At 48.4% G+C, this 21,383-nt stretch overlaps 1 protein-coding gene across 1 annotated transcript; it reads right to left on the bottom strand.

The window, feature by feature from the left end:
* Positions 1-407: 407 nt before the first annotated feature.
* Positions 408-17,064, bottom strand: Actl6b (actin like 6B). The gene is made up of 14 exons (XM_057764919.1): positions 16,950-17,064; positions 16,468-16,544; positions 15,936-16,101; positions 15,542-15,642; positions 6,933-7,030; positions 5,577-5,671; positions 5,403-5,509; positions 4,334-4,423; positions 4,099-4,160; positions 3,391-3,505; positions 3,164-3,244; positions 2,972-3,067; positions 2,645-2,731; positions 408-666 (listed from the first exon to the last, which is right to left on the bottom strand). The coding sequence occupies exons 1-14, from the start codon at positions 16,972-16,974 to the stop codon at positions 586-588; spliced, it is 1,281 nt and encodes a 426-aa protein (XP_057620902.1). The 5' UTR covers positions 16,975-17,064; the 3' UTR covers positions 408-585.
* Positions 17,065-21,383: the final 4,319 nt, after the last annotated feature.

The following is a 21,383-nucleotide window of genomic DNA, read 5'->3' on the forward strand; positions in this document are numbered from 1 at the left end:
GAGCAGTAGGGGCTCACCAGTACCCCAGGCCCTGCCTCGTGCCTGTCAAAAGCGGAGTCCTGAGTAGGAAGACACAGCAGCCAAGTTCGCTTTAGCAACAGGTCCCTGGATTTCTTGGACCACGCTCTCAAGGAGACTCAAAGCCTGAGCTGAGGCCACACCCACTAGAGCACGCCCCCGGGATAGCCCCACCCCCGTATGTCCTTTTTTGGGTCAGCCCGGAGCTCAACCCGCAGAGTTCTCCGGTTTTGTTACTTCCCGGGTCTTGACCCCCTGAAATCTAAGAATTTCATGCACAAGCATAGCATAAATGTAATGGTGACCTTTCACCAGACCCCCGCGACCCACTCCCTATCCCCAAGAAGATCAAATTCTTTTTATTTTCTTAAAACTTTTTTTTTTAACTTATTTCAACTCAGAAACATCACAGTCTAAGAAGATGTAGGTAAGAGAGGAGAGGGCAATGGGAGATGGAGGGTTCAGCGCTTTTGGAGGCCTGGCTGGTAGAACGCCCCTCTGACATCCGTCTCCCCACAACGCTGTGGAGGAGGTGGGTGGGTGTTTGCGGAGGGGGCGGGGTCGACCTCAGGGGCACTTCCGCTCCACGCACTGCTTCCCGCCCTCTTCGTATTCCTGCTTAGAGATCCACATCTGCTGGAACGTGCCCTGGGAGAAAGCGGCAACATAAGCTGTCAGGATAGCCCAGGCGTTGCCCCTCTACACCCCCACGCCCGTTTTTCCTCCTTACCTGCATGCATTTCTCGCCTACATATCTCCTCCTTACTGGGAGTAATTTTAGGCAGCTCTAGCACGGAGAAGCTACATCTCCAGCCGCTCATTGGGGGATTCTAGGCAGATGCTCTACCACTGAGCACACCCCAGCCCCTTACTGGGGGGACTAAAAATTCTTGGTTCGTATGTATATGTGCCTGTCTTTGCATATGCGATGTCTGGCCTACATGTACATATGGAGGACACCTTGATGTCAGTCCTTTCCTTTCCACTTTGAGGCAGGGTCTCTCCTTTGTCACTCTGTTTGGAGGCTAGATGACCTGTCAGCTTCCAGAGCTGCTCCTTTCTCCTCCCATTTTGCGATAAGAGCGCTGAGATTATAGACAAATGCTCTCACTCTGTCCTACTGAGCCATCTTCTCTTATTTTTTATTTTTTTTTATTTTTTTATTTTTTTGGTTTTTCGAGACAGGGTTTCTCTGTGGCTTTGGAGCCTGTCCTGGAACTAGCTCTGTAGACCAGGCTGGTCTCAAACTCTCAGAGATCCGCCTGACTCTGCCTCCCGAGTGCTGGGATTAAAGGCGTGCGCCACCATCGCCCGGCCCATCTTCTCTTATTTTGACGAAGGGTCTCACTGAGTTCTCACAGGTGGCTGCTCTGCTTCCATCTGAATGTTGGTGTCTCCAGCTCACGGAGTAGCCTTCCGGGGTGACCTCATTTGTCCCTGCCACTCCTGGGTCTCTTGTTCGAGACTCAGACACCCAGCTGTCTCTTGGCTACTTCCTGCTGAATACCCTTGACCTTAAAATTTCTATGCCCATAACCGAACTCACCGTCTTCCTGTAGGCTTTGCCCAGATCTATTCTCCTTTGGTCTTGCCTCACCCCTTCTCTCCCTTCCCCTCCAGTCTCCTCCCCTCCCTCCCCTTTCTTCCTCTATCTTGCCATCCCTTCCCGTTACCACCCTCCCCCTTCCTTTCCTGTTACTTCCCTCCCCTTCCCTTCTTTTTCCTTTTTCTTTCCCCTTCTGTTCCCATTCCCTAGCCCCCCCCCCTCTTTCAACAGGCTCTCATATAGCACAGGCTGGCCTTGAACTCTGTGTAGCTAAGAACATGAATTCTATCCCCCAAACCCACATTAGAAAAAACAGAACAAAACAAAAACAAAAAACCCTGGGCATCCCCAGCACTAGGGAGGCAGAGACAGGCACATCCCTGAGGCTCACTCTGCGTAGTCCCCTTGGTCATGCCACAGATCCCAGGACATACCATGGGAAGATTCATGCGTGACACACTGTTGTCATTGAACCACTTTTCTATCCCAAATTCCAGGATGTCCCTGCTGCTTGCTGCTGACCATGGCTGCCTCACCAAAACCATATCCTCACCAATCTCTCTGCCTTCAGTCCCTCTGCTTCCCAATTTGTACCCCAAAGAGGCCCCCAGACTTTAGGGAGCACTCATTGATTGCACTCTCTCCAAAAAACAATTTTTTTCTTTTTCAGGGCTGGGGTTATGTCTCAGTAAAGCGCTGGCTTTACAAGCACAAGAACCTGAGTTCGGTCTCCAGAACCCCTGTAAAAAGTGTCTGTGCTGTAATCCCGGTGGCTGGATATGGGACAGGATTCGAGTCTACTGGGTAGCCAGCCTAGTTGAATCGGTGACTTCTGGAACAGTGAGGGTCTCAGCCTCGACAAACGAGGTGGAAGGCACCTGAAGAATGACAGCCCAGTTTGTTCTCTAGCGACAGGGCCTTGCTATGTAGGCCAGGCTAGCTTGAGCTTGAAATCCTCCCGCCTTGGCCTCTCTAGTGCTGGGATTACAGGTGTGACTAGGTACGTGTTGTTGAATAAAATGGGCAACCTTCAGGGTCTTCTCTCCAAATACTCAGTGGCGTGCCCCTTCCCTCTCTCACCAGTGAGGCCAAGATGGAGCCCCCGATCCAGGGGCTGAACTTGCGCTCCATGGTGCTGTTGCTGGCGATGAGCTTCAGCCGCATGCTCTGGTGGGGGAAAGGGTTTGGGGAAACTGAGCTTCAGCCGCATGCTCTGGTGGGGGAAAGGGATTGGGGAAAACGGGCATCTAGATCCTGGGGACGGACAAGGTAGGCAGGAGGAAGCCACAGAGGCAGGGCTCTGAGCATTCCCATGTAGGGGAATCAGGAGGAATTTGGGGTTCGAAGAGATAAGCCAGGGTTGGAATCCAGGTGCCCTGAGTGGGGTGGGGTAGGGTGGGCTCTTACCGGTGGGGTCTTCTGGGAAAGCTCCCGATTAAGCCTGTCCGTGAAGCCCTGGAGCAGAGTGTTGCCGCCAGTGACGATGACACTGCCGTAAAGACCCTGGGAGCAGAGAGAAGGGTGAGCCTGAGGATAGCATCCTTCCCTTTCCCCAGGTTAGCCCTCGGCCCCTTCACCAGCCTTAGGTCCTGGTCTCACCGGGCGAATGTCAATGTCACACATGCCGATGCTGGTGGTAACTACGTGGCCCACTCCTAGCATGGTGTTCCCAGACAGGCCCTGCGGACAAAGGTGATGTGAACTCTGGGGACTCTGCCTCCATTTCACCCAAACCCCTGTCATCATTCCCAGACTCCCCCGCCACACCTCTGGATTTAAGATTCCAGCTAGCCCCACCCCAACCAGCACCTAGCACCCAGCCAAACCTTCACATTGGAAGGATCAAACAGGCCCTCAGGGATCCGAAGTCTCTCAGCGCCGTAGTCTGTGTTGTAGCCATTGGGCATTTCATAGTGCACGGTGGGCATTTGTGCAGCCACCCTGCCCAAGAGAGAAGCAAGGCTGTCTGGCGTGCTCATGCAGGTCTGCCAGGTGGGTGCTCGAGAGGCTCCCATGAACCACAGTTCTGCCCCTCCCCATTTTCGGGGCATCTCATATAGCCCAGGCATGCTTCCAACTCAGTAAGTGGCAGAGGCTGGCCTTGAACTCTTCTTCCTCCTGTCTCTGACTCCCAAGTGCTGGGTATCAAGCTTGTACCACCAAGATCTGTAGATGTGGTGCTGAGGATGCAACCTGGAGCTTTGTATGTACCAGGTAATCTGAGCTATAATCCCAGTGCCCCTCCTCCGCCTTGCATGTACCAGGTAATCTGAGCTATAAGCCCAGTGCCCCTCCTCCGCCTTGCATGTACCAGGTAATCTGAGCTATAGCCCAGTGCCCCTCCCCCGCCTTGCATGTATCAGGAAAACTGAGCTATAATCCCAGCGCCCCTCCCCCTGCTCTGTAAGCCAGGCTGACCTGGGACTCTCCATCCTCCTGCCTCGACTTCCCTGAGTGCTGACATTACAGGAACTTCAGTATGCCCAGTATCAGTTGGGCCCCCTTTCGCTCCTGTAGTGCTCAGTTCTACTCACTGCTCATCGTAAGGGGAGTCCGACACCTGCAGCACGGAGGCCTGGAAGTCTTGGATCACCTCCTGAGAAGCGGGGAGGGGTGAAGTCTGGCTGCCCCCTGTCTCCATCTCGAGCCCCCGTTTCCCCAGCTCTAGTCCACCCACGGTCATGCCCTCCCCTCCTCTAGTGATGTAGCAGAGGACCAGGGGCTGGCAGGGGCAGGGGGGCGGGGGGCTTTTCTCAGCTACAGCCTCACATTGCACATGTAGTTATGCCAGGACTTGGAAACTTGGGGTAGCTTCTCCTTCTTCTTCCAGTTTGGGGGAGCTCCCTCCCGCACAGGCTCCTGTGAGGACACAGTCTTTGAGCGTCCTTCCTCAGCTGGTCCTTGTCCAGCCCATTGGCACATCTGCCTCCCTAGCAGCTGCCCTCCCTCTCTGCAGCTGACCAGCCGTGAGGGGACAGAGACAGGGAAGTGAAGGTAGGGAGAAGCTGTCCCATACATGAAGCATACATTACAGACGTGATCAGAAGGACCTGCCTGCGTCCGGGGCTAGGGATGGAGCTCAGGGGGTAGAGCACTTGCTCAGCATGCAGGAAGCCCTTGGTTCCAGCCTCAGCCCCAGCACTGAGGAGGGAGAGGCAGAAGGACTGAGAATTCAGAATCATCCTCAGTCACATGGTGAGTTTGAGGCCAACCTGGGCTATGTGAGATCCCACCTCAAAACACTAGTTAATGGAGCTTTCCTTCCTCATCTGGGATGCTTTTGAATGATGCTCTGGGCCTCCTGGGGTTTTATTTTTGGTTCAGATGTTTTGTTTTTGAGATGGGATTTAAGTCATCCAAGCTGGCCTCCATACAGCCAAGATTGATGTGGTGCTGGGATTCAAGTCAAGACCCCTTCCATGTCAAGGCTTTGTTAACTGAACCACATCCCTGGTCCCTGTTTGTTTGTTTGTTTCCTGAGAGAGAATGACTTGTGTAGCTCAGGCTGGCCTCCCTTGGTCAGTTCCCAAGGCTGACTTTGAACTCCTGACCCTCCTGCCTCCACCTCTCAAGCGTTAGGATTATCGATGTGCTTCACCACATCTGACTCAAGAATTTGGATTTTCCAGACTCTAGAACTCACCCCTCTGGCCCTCATGCATCTGCTCTCAGCTGACAGCATGGCTGAGGCCACGACCTGAATTTCCCAATTTCCAGAAAAAGTGGAACTGGATCCTCTGGGGAACTTGCTTCACTATCTTGTGAGTCAGGGGACTGATGGGTATAAGGCCAATGGCAGGGCTGTCGATGGCGTCTCTGGGCGCAGCAGAGGTCCTACCTTAGCTGCGATCATGTAAGGAGGGATGATATCAATAGCCATCTCCTGGAAGAGCTCCCGGCACTGCATGGAGATGAAGTCCCCTGCCAGGGGTGACTTCACAATGCCTGAAAGAAGAGGCCGCGTCAGAACCTGGCTTCCCCAGGCCGCCCTGGAGCCCCGACAAGGTCCTACCTTGCTGGAGGACATAGCCATCGTGTACTGGGATGGCTGTAGTATGGGTGGCCCCACTGTCCAGCACCAGGCCTGTGGAACGTCCATTTGCAAAGCTGCCATGAAATGGGTCAAGGAGACAGTGAGAGTCTGGACCTGGGTCAGGCCTTGGTCCCTCTCTGTTTCCTCAGGGTAAAGTCAATCCTAGTCTGTAAATACTGCCTTTGATTTATTTTTATTTTCTTTTTTCAGTTTTTTTTTTTTTGCATATGGGTACGTGTGTGCACGCGTGTGTGTGTTTATGCAGAGGCCCAAGGTTCATGTCAAGAGTCATCCTTGATCACTCTTCCACCTTATTCATTCGGGAAAGTGCTCTCAATTAAATTCAGAGCTCCCTGATATGGCTACTCTTGCTGGCTGCCACCTCCTGAGGCTGTATTTACTAGACTGTGTCATCATGTCCACCAGGCATATATGTGGGTTTCTGAGAACCCAAACTCTGGTCTTCATATTTGAGTGGTAATTGCTTAAACGGCTGAGCTGTTCCATGTGGGTACTGGAAATCAAACCCAGGTCCCCTATAGGGGCAGCATGTACTCTCAACTGCCAAACCATTGCTCCAGCCCCCCAACACACACACACACACACACACACACGCACACACACACACACACTTGTCTCACTATGTAGTCCAGTCTAGCCTGGAACCCATTATGTTGCTCAGACTGGGTTTAAACTAAAGACAATCATCCTGCCTTGGTCTCCCAAGTGCTGGAATTACAGGTCTGTATTTTCTAATCCAGTTTCTGTGGAGCTGGGGACCAGGGCCTCGGACATGCTAGGCCAACAGGGCCATATTCCTAAGCCCCTTGTTTTGGGTTTCAGTAGCACAGGCCTTGAATATTCATCTCATTAAGCCGTTTGACTACTGGGGTTCCAGGTGTATGTGGTTCTGTGTCCTGTGGACACCTTGAACTGAGGTCCCTGTCACCCCATACCTAGCACAGAGTTCGGTGTACCACTGATTCTGAAAAAAAGACAATGGCCCAAACTAGCCATTTGGGAAGAAGCCACCTCCATGCCACATCCTTTCCCTCTGTGTCCAGTCCCAGTCAGTCCCTGATGTTTACTTGGCCCAACTCCTCCTGCTGAGATTAACCTATGGAATAGGGAAGGGCCATTGACCTGCTCCCCCTCCCCACAGCCCCAAGCCTTTAGCCTATGGGGCTTTCTGCACTAGTAAGGTGCAGAGACGCGTCTTCCCATCCAAGATAGTGATCTCCAGGGAACCAGGCCCAGCGCCACACCACTCAGCTCATCTCACACACACCCCACCCTGACCCTCCACCCAGCAGAGCTGGTCCAGCCATAGGATACGCGGTGAGCACAGCTGTCTTGCATAAGAAGAAGGCAGGAATGTTGTACTGCTCAAACATCAGCTCCGTCAGCTTCTCCCGCTTGGCCCGAGTGTTCCACTGTGAAGAAAGCACAGGGGTGGAGGAGAGCAGATGGAGGCACTGCCAGAGTGTCGTGTGCGTGTCAGTGTGAGTGTGTGTATACATATGTGCATAGGCGTGTCCAGCAACAGATACGCTCATAGGAACAAACACACATATACAGACATCCCCACACAGTATGTATGTAAACTGATACACATGGATTCCCAGATACAAACATGCACAGAGGAAACACTCCCATACACACATTCACATACATTTCACACATACGTGTGCAAACCTACATACACACATGCATGCACATAAATATATACACATAGCTTAGGCTAGGAAACAAGTCAGGGACCTTGGTCCACGTACAACTTTACGAGGTAAGACTCTAAGGAACTTTATTGGATTGTTGTTTGTCGTTCTGGGATTACAACCAGTGGCCTGGTGCATGCAAGACAAGCACTGTATGACTGACTTGTGGCCTCAGCCCTCTTTTGTTTCATACTTTATTTTGACACAAGATCTAGCTGTGTAGCCCAAACTTGCTTCAAATTGTTGCTCTTCCTGTTAGGGTCTTCCAAGTGTTGGTATAACAGGTATACCCCACCATGCCTTGCTAAGAATGTGATTTTCCCATGATTTATTATTTATTCCAATATTCCCATTATTATCTATTCCAATATTTATTTTTTATTTATTTTTTTAAAATATTTATTTATTTATTACGTATACAATGTTCTGTCTGTGTGTATGTCTGCTGGCCAGAAGAGGGCACCAGACCTCATTACAGATGGTTGTGAGCCACCATGTGGTTGCTGGGAATTGAACTCAGGACCTTTGGAAGAGCAGGCAATGCTCTTAACCTCTGAGCCATCTCTCCAGCCCTCCAATATTTATTTATTTAGTGTGTGCATGCGTGCGTGGATCTGTCTGTCCGTCTATGCGTATGCATGGGGAGGCCAGAAGTAGAACAAGGGTCCTCCTCAACTGCTCTCCACCTTAGGTTTTGAGGAAAGGGCTCTCATCGAACTTGGAGCACACCAATTCTGCTAGGCTTGCTAGCCAGCAAACCCCAGGGAATCTCTCATCTCATCTCCCCAGAGCTGGGGTTACAGGGCTCTGTTGCTGCACTCAGCTTTTTACATGGGTGCTGCGGATTGAAGTCAGGTCCTCATGCTTCTGGGGCAAACACTTCACCAACCCAGCCACCTCCCTGGTTTTTGTTTGTTGGTTGGTTTTCAGACAAAGCCCAGGGTGGCCTTGAACTTGATACTTAGTTGAGGACGTTCTTGACCTTTTGATCCTCCTGCCTCCACCTCCTGGGTACTGGGATTGTGGGCGTGCAGTTTTTGTGGTGTCAGGAGTGGAAGCCACAGTCTCTTGCATGCTAGCCCAGTCTCTACCAACTGAGCTACAGCCCTCGTCCCTCACAGGAGTTCTGGACAGGGCTGGATCCGGAGTCTCCATCCTTCCCTGCCCTCCACACCTCAGCCACATCCAGGCTTCCACCCTCATCCTAATTACCTCAGACGCCAGGATGCAGGAGAAGATGGTTTCTGGGGAACAACGGGAGACTGAATATCTAATTTTCCACCTCCCAAGATCCCAGCGAAAACAGAGCCATTTTTAAAAGACAGAAACCTACAAAAGCCACCAAGTGCAGGGAGAGGTGCGCCACTAGGGAAATGCAAATCCGGCGTCCTTAGTCACTGGAGAAATGCTAATCAGGGGCATAATGAGGTCCTGCTTCCACCTACACAGGCAATGTTGGTAATTAAAAACCAGAAAGGCGGGGCTGCTGAGGTGGCCCAGCTGGTGAAAGTGCTTGCTGCCAAGCCCGGTGGCCTGAGTTCAATCCCCAGGATCCACATGGCGGATGGAGAACCCATTCCCGCAAGCTGCCCTCTGACCCCCACGTGTGTGCCGAGGCACGCAGGTGCCAACAGACATACACAATACACAAATAAATGTCCCCCCTCCCCCCGCTCGGTGTAAAAACTAGAAAGCAGCAAGCTATTGAGGAATTGGAACGTTCTCATTTCTGGTAGGGCTGTAAAAGGGTTCAGCTGTTGCAGAATGTAGTTGTTGGTCCCTTAAAATATACCATAGAGAAGCTCCACAAGACCCAGTGAGTCCAGTCCTGGTTATATACACAAAAGAAATGAAAGCAAGAGGTAGGGTAAAAGGATCAGTTGATAAGCACACTTGCTCTTGCTGAGGATACAGGTTTGCTTCCCAGCACAGATGTGGAGGCTCACAGCGATCTATAGGGATCCTATGGAGGCTCACAATGATCTATAGGGATCCTGTGGAGGCTCACAATGATCTATAGGGACCCTTGGAGGCTCACAACGATCTATAGGGATCCTACGGAGGCTCACAATGATCTATAGGGATCCTGTGGAGGCTCACAATGATCTATAGGGACCCTTGGAGGCTCACAACGATCTAAGGGATCCTACGGAGGCTCACAATGATCTATAGGGATCCTGTGGAGGCTCACAATGGTCTATAGGGACCCTTGGAGGTTCACAACGATCTATAGGGATCCTACAGAGGCTCACAACAATCTATAGAGATTCTATGGAGGCTCACAACAATCTATAGGGATCCTATGTTCCCTTCTACCAGCCACAGGCACCAGGCAAGCCCATGACACACACACACATACATGAGGCTAAATGCTAATAACACATAAAATAAGACAAATAATCTTTTTTTAAAAATGCACACAAGTACTAGAGGAAATCTTGGCACGCAAGTGCCGATAGCAACAACACCTTTCCCAAGAACTGGTGGATGGACACGTGAATGGGTGACTGGTTATGTAAACTGTGGTTTGTCTTTGAAGGGGAATGATATTCAACCACAACAAAAATAAAATGCTGATAAGTATTACGGCATGGATAACATAAAAATATGCTAAGTAAACAAACATAGGTGCATGCAGCAGACATGCAGCTCCATGGTAGAAGGCATGCTTAGCACACGAGCCTCTTAGCATCAGTCTCCTCCCCAGAAGAACAGTGACACAAAAGTCATATTGTGTGATTCTATTTTCATCAAGTATCCTGAGCAGCTGTCTGTATAGGAACAGAAGATCCATTCCTTTAATCCCAGCACTGAGGAAACCGAGGCAGGAGGATAGTGACTTTGGGCCTAAATCAGGTTACATAATGAGTTCCAGATCACACAGTAAACTATTTAAGTAATAAGTCCCTAAACTGTTTATCAGATTCTTTGTCCTGGGGTTATTGTCCACTCAAGCTCTCTAGTTGATTCTTCAAAGAATCAGTTTGAGGGTTCCTGAACTGGTGGGACCCTTGACAAACATCATACTGAGAACTGAGTGATACCATGGATTTTGAGACCCCCCTACCCCTTGCCTTCATGAGGATCCAAGAATCAGGCAACCAGAGACATCTCTGGAGTAGAAATAGGTGACATCACATTAAAAAACGGGCTGGAGAGATGGCTCAGCTGTTAAGAGTGTCTGCTGCTCTTGCAGAGGACCCACGTTTGGTTCCCAGAACCCGCATGGGACAACTCACAGCTATAACGTCAGCTCCAGGGGATTTGATGTCTTCTGGCCTCCATGGGAATTTGTACACATGTGAGCCTACCCAGACATGGACACATTTGCATACATATGACTTTAAAAAATCATAATAATAAATAAACCAGGCAGTGGTAGCACACACTTTTAGTCCCAGCATTTGGGAGGTAGAGGCTGGTGGATCTCTGTGAGTTCAAGGCCAGTGTGATCTACAGAGCGAGTTCTAGGACAGCCAGTCCTGTTACACACTGAAACCCTGTCCCAAAAAACAAATTAACAACAACAGCAACAACAACAATAAATTAGTTAACTCAATTAAAATGTAATTTAGGGCTAGAGGGTTAGTTCAGCATATAGCAGCACTTCTTGTTCTTGCAGAGGACCTGGGTTCAATTCCTAGTTCTCTCATGGCAGCTCACAACCAGTGGTAACTCCAGTCTCAGGGGATCTGACACGCTCTTCTGACCTCCAAGGACACCAGGCACACATGTGATTCACATACATACATGCATACATACATACATACAAACAAAACACTCATACACATAAAATAATTTTTAAAAATCTAAAATGTTTGTTTAGTTAAAAATTTATAAAGATGCCAAAGCAGAGATTTCCCTCAAAACCTCCCTGTCAACAGTCCCATAGCAAAAAATGCAGCAAGCCCCATACTCCTTACACAGAAATTCTCTCTCTCTCTCTCTTTTTTCTAAGGTACCACTTTTAAACAAAAGCAGGCAACCCACTTGCATTTTCTGAAGTTTCATAATACTTAGGATGGAGTGAAAACTAACTACTTTTTGGAAAAAACAGTAAGATGGATGCTTAAATATGGCAGGAAAAACAGTGTAGGGGAAGGAAGATTCCTAACAACAAATTAGTGATATCTTTAGTAAACAAACACGATATTGGACCCAAGAAACAAGAACAAGATGCTCCAAAGAAGAACATTCATAGAGATGTGTCCCAGTGGTAGGGCTTTTGACTAGAATTCTTGAGGCCCTAATTACAATAGACAGCATCTCCCCAAGGACAATAAAAAATAGCCTTCCGATGTTTTCAGACTCCAGCCATCTAAAAAGAGGAAAGGAATGAAAAAGAATATTCATGGAGAGTAAAGGAGCTTTATAGAGATTAAGGAGACAGGAGCAGAGAGGATCAACACAGTCAAATGGTTGCATGAGACAGAGCCTTGGAAATTAGAGGAAAAGGTCATGATGAAGAACAAGGGAAGATATAAAAAAATTAGGGGACCCGTTCAGGGACTGCAAATGATAAGTAATGGGTTTCCCAAAAGTGGAAACAAAGGCAATAGAGTGAAAAAGGAAATAGTAAAAACACAATTTAAAAATTCTTATTCAGTGGGCCAATGGGTGCTTACCACCAAGCCTGATGACCACACACACACACACACACACACACGAAACACAGATACACACAAAGGAAAGAAAACTACATAATTTTTTTCCCCACTTAACTGAAAGTCAAAGGTTTCCAGAACAATTCTTTTCCGTGTTTTTGTGCGTTTCTTTGTTTTTCAAGACAGGGTTCTCTGTGTTGCCCTGGCTGTCCTGGAACTAGCTCTTGTAGACCAGGCTGTCCTAGAACTCACAGAGATCCGCCTGCCTCTGCCTCCCGAGTGCTGGGATTAAAGGCGTGCGCCACCACCGCCCTGCCTAATGGCTTCCAGAATAATTAATGAGATATTAATTTCATTCATTCATTAATGAAGTAAGCATCATTACAGATCATGGTGAAGTTTCACGATACTTAGGATGGAGTGAGAACTAACCACTTTTGGGGGGAAAAACCAGGAAAATGGTTCTAGGCGTCTCGATACAACAGCAGATGTTCAAGGACAGCAGAAGGCCATGATTTCAAGATCTGATGAAAAGCGGCTTCCAACTTGGAGTATGATACAAAGTCTCAAAAGAAATGCTTCCTGTGATCTAAGGTTACTGAGGGACCTGCTCTATGAGAACAAAGGAGTGAAGCAAGAAAAGGACTCAATAGACACACACACTTTCTCAGAAGAAACACAGAGACCCTCCTGGGTAATGGGGAGGAAGATGTTAGTGTAACAGCTATTTACTGATTCTTTTTTCCAAGACAGGATTCCTCTGTGTAGCTTTGGAGCCTGTCCTGGAACTCGCCCTATAGACCAGGCTGGCCTAGAACTCATAGAGATCCTCCTGCCTCTACCTCCTGAGTGCTGGGATTAAAGGCGTGTGTCACCAACACCTGGCTTTATTTCCCGATTTTAAGCCAAAGTGGAATGGACTCTGAAAGATATTTCTTCAATAAGACTAAATTAATAGAATATATCATGGAATTAGTGTTGAGAAAATACATAGATATCTAATGGGTAACTTAGGGTTATTCTGATAAATAGAAATTCAAGTAAAATAAAAACCACAATTAATTCTTAGATCCGGGAAAGACAAAAGTTGCATAAGAAAGCAAAAGTAACCATGGTTGTATTCCTTATTCAGCCCTTTTAGTCTTCTATAAAAGAAAATAAACTCAGATTCTTTTTTTAAAAATTGAGACGTGGGGGGGGGCTGGAGAGATGGCTCAGAGGTTAAGAGCACTGCCTGCTCTTCCAAACGTCCTGAGTTCAATTCCCAGCAACCACATGGTGGCTCACAGTCGTCTGTAATGGGGTCTGGTGCCCTCTTCTGGCCTGCAGGCACACACACACAGAGAATATTGTATACATAATAAATAAATAAATAAATAAATAAATAAATAAATAAATAAATAAATAAATAAATATTTTTAAAAAAATTGAGATGGGATTTCTCTGAGTTACAGCTCTAGCTGTTCTGTAACTTGATTTGTTGACCAGGCTGGCCTCAAACTCAGAGAGCTCACTGCCTCTGCCTCCTGAGTGCTGGAATTAAATACATGCACTACCTACCCAGCTGTTTTTTTTTTCTTTGTTTGTTTTAAGTATAAAATGTAACTGTACTTAAAGGTGGGAACACACTTATAATATAACCAGTTGGGGAGAGAAAGAGCTAAATATTCATCTTCCATAGTAGAAAACCCTTGGATGATGCATAAAATAAAACAAACACAGAGTAGACATGATGGTCCAACAAAACAGGCTGAGTTTAGTCCTGGAGACCTAAATGCTGGGAGGTGGGAACTGACTCTTTGCAAGCTGTTCTTTAACCTTCACCGTGACACCCACTTCTCCCACTCCTAAACACACATGCAAAATAAAACAACAAAATTAATTTTAAAATGCACAGAAAGGGACTGGAGAGCTGGTTCTGGGGCTAAGAGGACTTGCTGCTGTTGGTGGGGCCCTGAGTTCAGTTCCCAGTACCCACAATGGACGGCTCACAGCTGCCTTTAATTCCAGAGGATCTGATTGATGCCCTCTTCAGGCTTCCATGGCACTGCATGCATGTGTGTATGTGATACATACACAGAAAAGTCGATGTACACACAAATGCATAAAAATACATTAAATCATCAATGTAGTCATTCAAGTGTGGGGTTTAGAGATGTGGAAGGAGTGGATCCTGATAGTATCTGCCAGTGAGCTCAGCACTCAGGAGTCTGAGGCAGGAGGATCTCAAGTTTGATGCCAGTATGAGCTACAGAGGAAGACATTGTCTCAAAAGCAAACACACGGGGCTGGTAAGAGGACTCAATAGGTAAAGACGCTTGCCACCAAGTCTGACAACTTGAGTTCAGTCCCAGAGCTCACATGGTGGAAGGAGAGAATTGAATCTTGCAAGTTGCCTTTTGACCTCCCCCCCCCAACACAAACAAATATTAAAACAGAAAAACAAAATATATATAATTTTTTTTTTTTTTGATTTTCGAGACAGGGTTTCTCCGTAGCTTTTTAGTTCCTGTCCTGGAACTAGCTCTTGTAGACCAGGCTGGCCTTGAACTCACAGAGATCCGCCTGCCTCTGCCTCCAGAGTGCTGGGATTAAAGGCGTGCGCCACCACTGCCCAGCCAAAATATATATAAAAAAAATATATGAAGCAGGGTGGTGGTGGCACATGCCTTTAATCCCAGCACTCAGGAGGCAGAGATAGGTGGATCTCTGTGAGCTCAAGGCCAGCCTGGTCTACAGAGAGAGTTCCAGGACAGGCTCTAAAGCTACAGAAAAACCCTGTCTCAAAAAAACCAACATATGAAAAAAACCAAAAAACAAAAAAACAAAAAGTCAACTGAAATTCCAGCACAGCTAAGGGAGTGACTCACAAAGCCCCACCCCTAACTGCGGAGTAATTGTTGATTGATGGCTGTGGGAGAGGGAGAGACAGCTTTCTTCAGGGTGAGGCTCGATGGTCTTACACCCATGCACACAGAGATGCTACTGAGTGGACTCAGTCTTTTTTGTTTGTTTGTTTGTTTGATTTTTAAAGCACAGGAAGTTGGGAGACAAAAGTGGTAGAAGAAACAAGGGAAGAACTGGAGGGGGGATGGGGTGTATTTAATAAAAAACATTATATGTATGTGTGAAATTCTCAACAACAAAAAATATATACGAGGCAATCGGTGTATTTTTGAAACTGAGTCTCTTTATGTGGTCCTGGAACTCATTTTGTAGTGGAAGATGACCTTGAATTGCTGATACTCCTGCTTCTACCTCCTGAGCACTGGGATTACAGTCTTAACCTTTTTTTCCTTCAGTAAGTAGTAGAGTTTGAACCCAGAGCCTTGTACATGCCAAGCAAGCACACTCCACCGAATGAGCTACACTGGTAATATGTGTACATATAACATTGACCAGAAATTTAAGTCTGTGTGAACAACAATGGGCAATGGAGTGGATGGAGCTGGAAGAGAGGAGGAGGGAATGGAAAATAAGCCAGGGAGGAAGGCAGGTGGTTGAAAATGACAGGGTGAGAAAGAAAATTCTGGAAAGGAAGGCGAAGTGGCTGAGAGGTGATGGAGGAAAGAGTGTGTTGGCAGGGATCCAGGGTCAGATGTGGTCTGGCTGAGCCACTCACCGGAGCCTCCGACATGAGTACCGGGTGCAGGTTGGGCTCGGACTTGACATGTTTGCTGTAGGTATGATCCAGGATGGCTCTGAAGCACTCCCAGTCCTCAACTAGGGACAGAGGACCAGCGTGGAGAGACAGATGGGAAGGTAGGAAGGAAGGCAAGGGTCAGAGACAGGAAGTAAAGGAGGGAGGGAGGTCAAGTCTAGAGGTAGGTGAGTCCGGCTTCAGCTGACAAGCACCCCCTCCCTTAAGTTCCAGAATTCTAGGGGGCCCTGGTCTGAGATCCCTGTAGGGAGCCATGAGGAGGTTCTTGGGACTTGGGCAGGAGCAAGCAAGACTCTTTGGGTGTGGAGATCGGTAACCACGTGTGGGGTGGCTCCCAGGTGGGTGGGGCCCTTACTCATGCCGTTCTTGAGGGGCGACATGACCTCTGCTCCATCCCGAGGCACGTGCAGGGCATTGGTGTCGATGTGAAAAATCTTCCCTTTCTTCTCTTTCTCTCCCTCCAGCTCCAGCCCGCCCCCCTCTTCTGCGGCCAGCAGCCCCACAGTGGTGGGGAAGTCAGCCTGGCAATGAGGAACATGAGCGCGCAGCCAGGTTACTCCCTCCTTTCTTGGAAACAGGATATCGCTATGAAGCAACTTTCTATGTAGACCAGGCTGATCTCAAACTTAAAGAGATCCGCATGTCTCTGCCTCCCGAATACTGGGATTAAAGGAGTACAACCATGCCCAGCTGGTCCGCCCCCTTCTAGTCTCTTGTCCAACTCCGTCCAGCTGCACTCAATGCCCTAAGCCACCCTTCGGCTTCTGCCCCTGGCTCCACTCAGGTGAGCTATTTGGAATGAACTGTGCAAGTTTGTTTGTAGGCCGACCCGCCCGGCAGAGGGTGTCCCAGCCCCAGGGATTTGGAGAGGGGACTGGAAGGCTCACCTTGGGGCAGTCCTCCCCAGCATACCCAGCTCGGACTGAGAAGGAACCAATGTCAAAGACGAGCGCTCCCACCTCATCTGTACAAGGAGACAGGTGTGTGAGGAGATCCCTTCCCAAACTGTCCCCCTAAATAGCTTGGAGAGGAGTCTGGGGGTATGGCCACAGTTTGAACTTCAGCATGGAGTAGGTGGGAAATCCACCTGGACTTCGGCGCGTTCTGGAAGTGCAGGGTCAAAGCCACCAGAGTTCCCTCTTGCCTAGTGGCCTGGCAGGGAAAAGAAAGGTCCAGGGGCCGGGAGGCAGTGCACGCTTGGGAACCCCAGGAGGATGGAAAGCAGAAGTAGTGGGAGACCCAAACCTCAAGCTGGACCTGATGCAGTACGGAGGTAACAGGCCCAGGGATGCTCAGGGCTTGGGACGCGCGGGTTCGGGACGCAGGGCTGTAGACCAGGCCGAGAGCCCGGTACCGCAGGCCGGCTCACCTCCGCCGTAGACGCCCCCGCTCATAGTGCCCTCTCTACGCGGCTCGCGGCCCGTGGGCGGCGGCGGGATCAGCACCGAGGCGGCCGGACAGCTCCCGGGATCCCGGGCGGGGCGAAGCGCAGCGGCGGCCAATCAGGAGGCTGGATCCCCGCCCCCAACGGCGCGGCCGATTGGTTACGGAGAGAGACAATAACCCGGCTGGGGGCCGTTGCTTTAAAGGGGCAGCGGCTTCTTCGTGCCGAGGTTGGGAGGGGGTGAGGGTCAGACAGCAAGAACCCTAGAGACTGGCTCAGGACACAGACAAAGCAGGAAAGAGATGGAGACTCGGACTCCATAGGGTGACGGACTCCGTGATGGCATGGGGCCCCCGTTTCTTTAGTGTCTTTTATTTTTTAATTTTTTAAAAGAATGCAATTGAACCGGGCGTGGTGGCGCACGCCTTTAATCCCAGCACTCTGGAGGCAGAGGCAGGTGGATCTCTGTGAGTTCGAGGCCAGCCTGGTCTACAAGAGCTAGTTCCAGGACAGGAACCAAAAGCTACGGAGAAACCCTGTCTCGAAAAAAAAAAATGCAATTGAAGGAGCGGTCGCCAAAGGTGTTCATCCCCCAGACTCCTGAGCCAGTATCTACCACATTCAGCCTAAATGCAAACATAGAGAGATGGGGAGATGGGAGAATAGAGAGAGGGACCAGAGGAGTATGTCTCTCCATCTCTCCCCGACTTTCCACCTTTGTCTTTGGGCTTATTGACTTATTTTGTAGAGCAGGCTGGCCTCAAACTCCAGAGACCCATCTGCCTCTGCCCCAGGTGTCATAACAACGGGTTTATTATCTCCTATTTGAGTCAGGGTCTCATGTAGCAGAGGTTAGGCTCAAACTCACTGTATCTGAGGATGACTTTGAACTTGGAATCTCCTTCCTCGACTTCCTACCTCGACCTACCTGGAGTGCTAGGATAGCAAATTCTATGCTAACTAACACCCCAGTTTGCGAAGCTCAGGGGATGGAACCCGGGGTTTTGTGCATATTAGACATGAACTCTGCCAACTGGTCCATGTCTCCAGCCCCTTCCCTTTTGTCTTTTCCTGCCACCATTCCCCAGGTCCTTGACCTTGTTCATAGCAGACAATATAGCATGTGTGTGCACACGTTTACCTGTAGGCACTTGGCCAGCCCAGCAAACCTATTTTTGTTTCTTTTATTTTTGAGATTCTAATAAATTGCATCCTTTTCTTTTTCCCTTTCTAGACCCTTCTCTATACCTCTCCTTGCTCTTTCAAATCCATGGCCTCTTTTTTATGTATGTAGGTATATATTCCTAAATAACCTGCTCCGTCTGTATGTTACTTGTACTTACATTTTCAGGGTTGACCATTTGGTAATGAATAACTAGCTGGTTTGTTCTTACCTGGGGAAGAAAGATTATTTCTCCTTCTTCCAGCACTCTAGTGAGCCTTGATCCACCTCCCTATCCAGATGCCTGTTGTCTAAAATCATTCACCGGGAAATCCTGCTCTTTGCCGGGGCAGTGGCAGATCCCTGTCTTTGCAACATTTTGGAGGCGGTGGCAGGATAGTAAGTCTGAAGAGAGCTAGCTGTGCTATGTAGGACTCAGAGAAACCTTACCTCAGAAAGAAAGAACGAAAGCACAGAAGAGAAAAGAGAAGTTGACACGGTCCAGTTGGCAAAGCGCTAGGACCTGAGTTTGGATCCCTACCTCTCATCTAAGATCCAAGTGTGGCAGCTTGTAACCCGACGGTGGGGGGCAGGTAGACAGAGGAGGATTCCAAGGGACTTGCAGGCTGGCCAGTCTCACTGAATCCATGCTCCCTGGGGTCAGTGAGAGATTCTATCTCAAAAAATAAGGTAAACTATGACTGAAAGAGACATTAGACTTTGACCTCTGTCCTTCAGACACACACGCACGCGTGCACACACACACAATGTGCACGTGCAACTGAACACTTGAGTGCATACACACAGAACACCACACATACACACAAAATCCATTTTTTTGAATGTCCCTAGGTTCTTGTGGGTCCCTGGAACCACTGACATTAATTTTGAGATTAACAGTTAAGGAATGACCTTGATAGCTCAGAGTGGCGCAGAGACTTTAGGTGACCCATGTGTCCAGGTATATGTGTTTGCGTGTGCTAGTATATGTACACATGGGTACATTGATATTGGACATACTCCCACCTGCTGCTGGAGGTGCCACAGGAAGAGGGGACTCTGACAGTCATGGAAATGTCTCCCCTTCCTAGATGCTCACTGTAGAGGGTTGAATCACATGTCTGCCATAAGATTTGGGCATTTGAGTACTTGTTCCTCAGTTGATGACTGTTTGGGGAGCATTAGGAGGTGTGACTCAAAAGTAAGTCTGTCTCTGGGAGGAGGACTCTGAGGTTTCCAGATGTGAGCCCTTAGCTGCTGCCATGGCTCTGCTCGGTCGCCACGGTCTCTAACCCCGTGGAAGCAAAAGCCCAGCATCTTCTCTAAACTGCCTTCCTCACTTACCATTCTACCAGAAGTAGAAAAGTAACCAAGACAGCCACTTGGTGGTGGCGCATACCTTTAATCCCAACATTCAGGGAGGCAGAGGTAGGAGGATCTCTGTGAGTTCAAGGCCAGTCTGGTCTAAAGAGTGAGTTGCAGGACAGCCAGAGTATAGCTACACAGAGAAATCTTGTCTCAAAAAAATCTAAAAAAAAAAAAAAAGACAATTTGCCTCTCAGTCAACCGTGGCTAATATTCATTTGATTCTGGTATAGATTCTAGCATATTATAGACATAGTTAAGTTAAAATAATTACTGCATTTCATTTGTTTCCTTCATGAATTCAGGAAACATCTTTAGCTGGGTATGGAGACACCATGTCTCAAAAACATATATATGTTATTATTATTATATGTATCATTAATATATATTATTTTTAAAAATTAAAAAAGGAAGTGAGGTGAGAGGAGCTCATGTTGAACTGTGGCGATGACTATGGATCCTAAGTGAACAAGGTAAGGAAGATTCCCTACACAGAGAAGCAAGTGAAGGGTCTGCAGTTACGAGCATGACGGAAATCTGTGGAAGGAGAAGCTTAGCCTAGAAGAGAGTCTATGAGCAGAAGCCGTATCAAGGGTGGGTTAGACTGGAAAAGTGACCAAAGCTTTGTGATTTTATTGCTGCTGTTGTTCACTGGTCTGTTTGAGACAGGGACTCGTGCAGCCCCCGCTGACCTCCAGTTCCCTCGGTAGATGTAGCTACTGTTGAGGCTGGCCTTGAACTCTTGGTCCTCCTGCCTCTGATTCCCAAGTGCTAGGATTTGCAATGGTGTACATCACCATATCTGGTTAGGAGCTTTGCTTCCTTTATTGCTATTGTTATATAATTATAAATGTGTGTGCATGCTATGTGTGTATGACTGTGTGTGAGAGATAGATTGTGCATACTATGGTGTGTTATTATTATTGAGTGTGTGTGCTGAGTGTGAGTGTGTGTATGCTATGGGTGTGTGATTGTGTGTGTGTACTATGAGTGTGATTGTGTGTGTGTGCATGTGTTCTAAGTGTGGGAATTGTGTGTGTATGTGCTATGTGTGTGTGTGTCTATGTGCTATGGGTGTGTGTGTGTATGTGCTATGGGTGTGTGTGTGTCTGTGTGCATGTTACGCATGTGTGAGGGCAGGTATGCATGTGGAGATCAGGGAACAACTTTTGGTAGTCACTTATCTCCTTCCACCTTGTTGAGGCCAAATCTCTTTCGTTTCTATTGCTACGTCATAAACATCAAGCTAGGCGGTCTGTGAGCTTCTGGGTGATCCTCCTGTCTAACGCCCATCTCGCCGCGGGCTTGCTGTGATTACACGCGCACACCAGCATTTTTTCTTTTATGGTTTCTCAGCATCGAGCTCAGGTCATGTGACTTGCACAGTGGAGCTTTTACCACCCACTGGGCCATCTCACCAGTCCTAGGAACTTGATTCCTCATTACGTACACAAAAATGTTTACTGTGTGCCTGGAATTTCAATAAATACTCTACAAATATAAATTTGTTTGGTTCTTAAAACAAACCAATTATGAGCATAATTTTGTGACAACAGAGGCAAAGAAGGTTCGCTCATGAGCAACGCACATCTGCCAGTCCAGGGCTCAGGAGCACGGGAAGAGTGTAAATTCATGGTCAGCCTGGGCTACACAGTGACTTCCTGTCTCACAAAGCAAACGCAGCAGGCTGGAGAGAAGGCCTAGTGGCTGAGAGCGCTCGTTGCTCTTGCAGAGGATCTGGATTCGGCTCCCAGCACCCATATGTGGTTCACAACCATTCATGACTCCAGTCCCAGAGGATCTGGCGTCTCCTCTGATCTCCCTGGGCATCAGGCATGCACATGGTGCACAGATATACATGCAGGCAAGAAACTCACATGCATTAAAGAAGG

The sequence above is a fragment of the Chionomys nivalis genome, chromosome 3 (genome assembly GCF_950005125.1).
Source record: "Chionomys nivalis chromosome 3, mChiNiv1.1, whole genome shotgun sequence".
NCBI classification, from domain to species: Eukaryota; Metazoa; Chordata; class Mammalia; order Rodentia; family Cricetidae; genus Chionomys; species Chionomys nivalis.

What these genes read in the sequence shown, in the direction of transcription:
- Actl6b (XM_057764919.1), bottom strand. Translation starts at nt 16,974, where the DNA reads ATGAGCGGGGGCGTCTACGGCGGAG. An exon ending in TACTCATGTCGGAGGCTCCG is followed by an intron (nt 7,031 to 15,541) that starts GTGAGTGGCTCA and finishes CTTTCTTCACAG; the next exon opens with TGGAACACTCGGGCCAAGCG. An exon ending in CTTACATGATCGCAGCTAAG is followed by an intron (nt 4,424 to 5,402) that starts GTAGGACCTCTG and finishes GTGTCCTCACAG; the next exon opens with GAGCCTGTGCGGGAGGGAGC.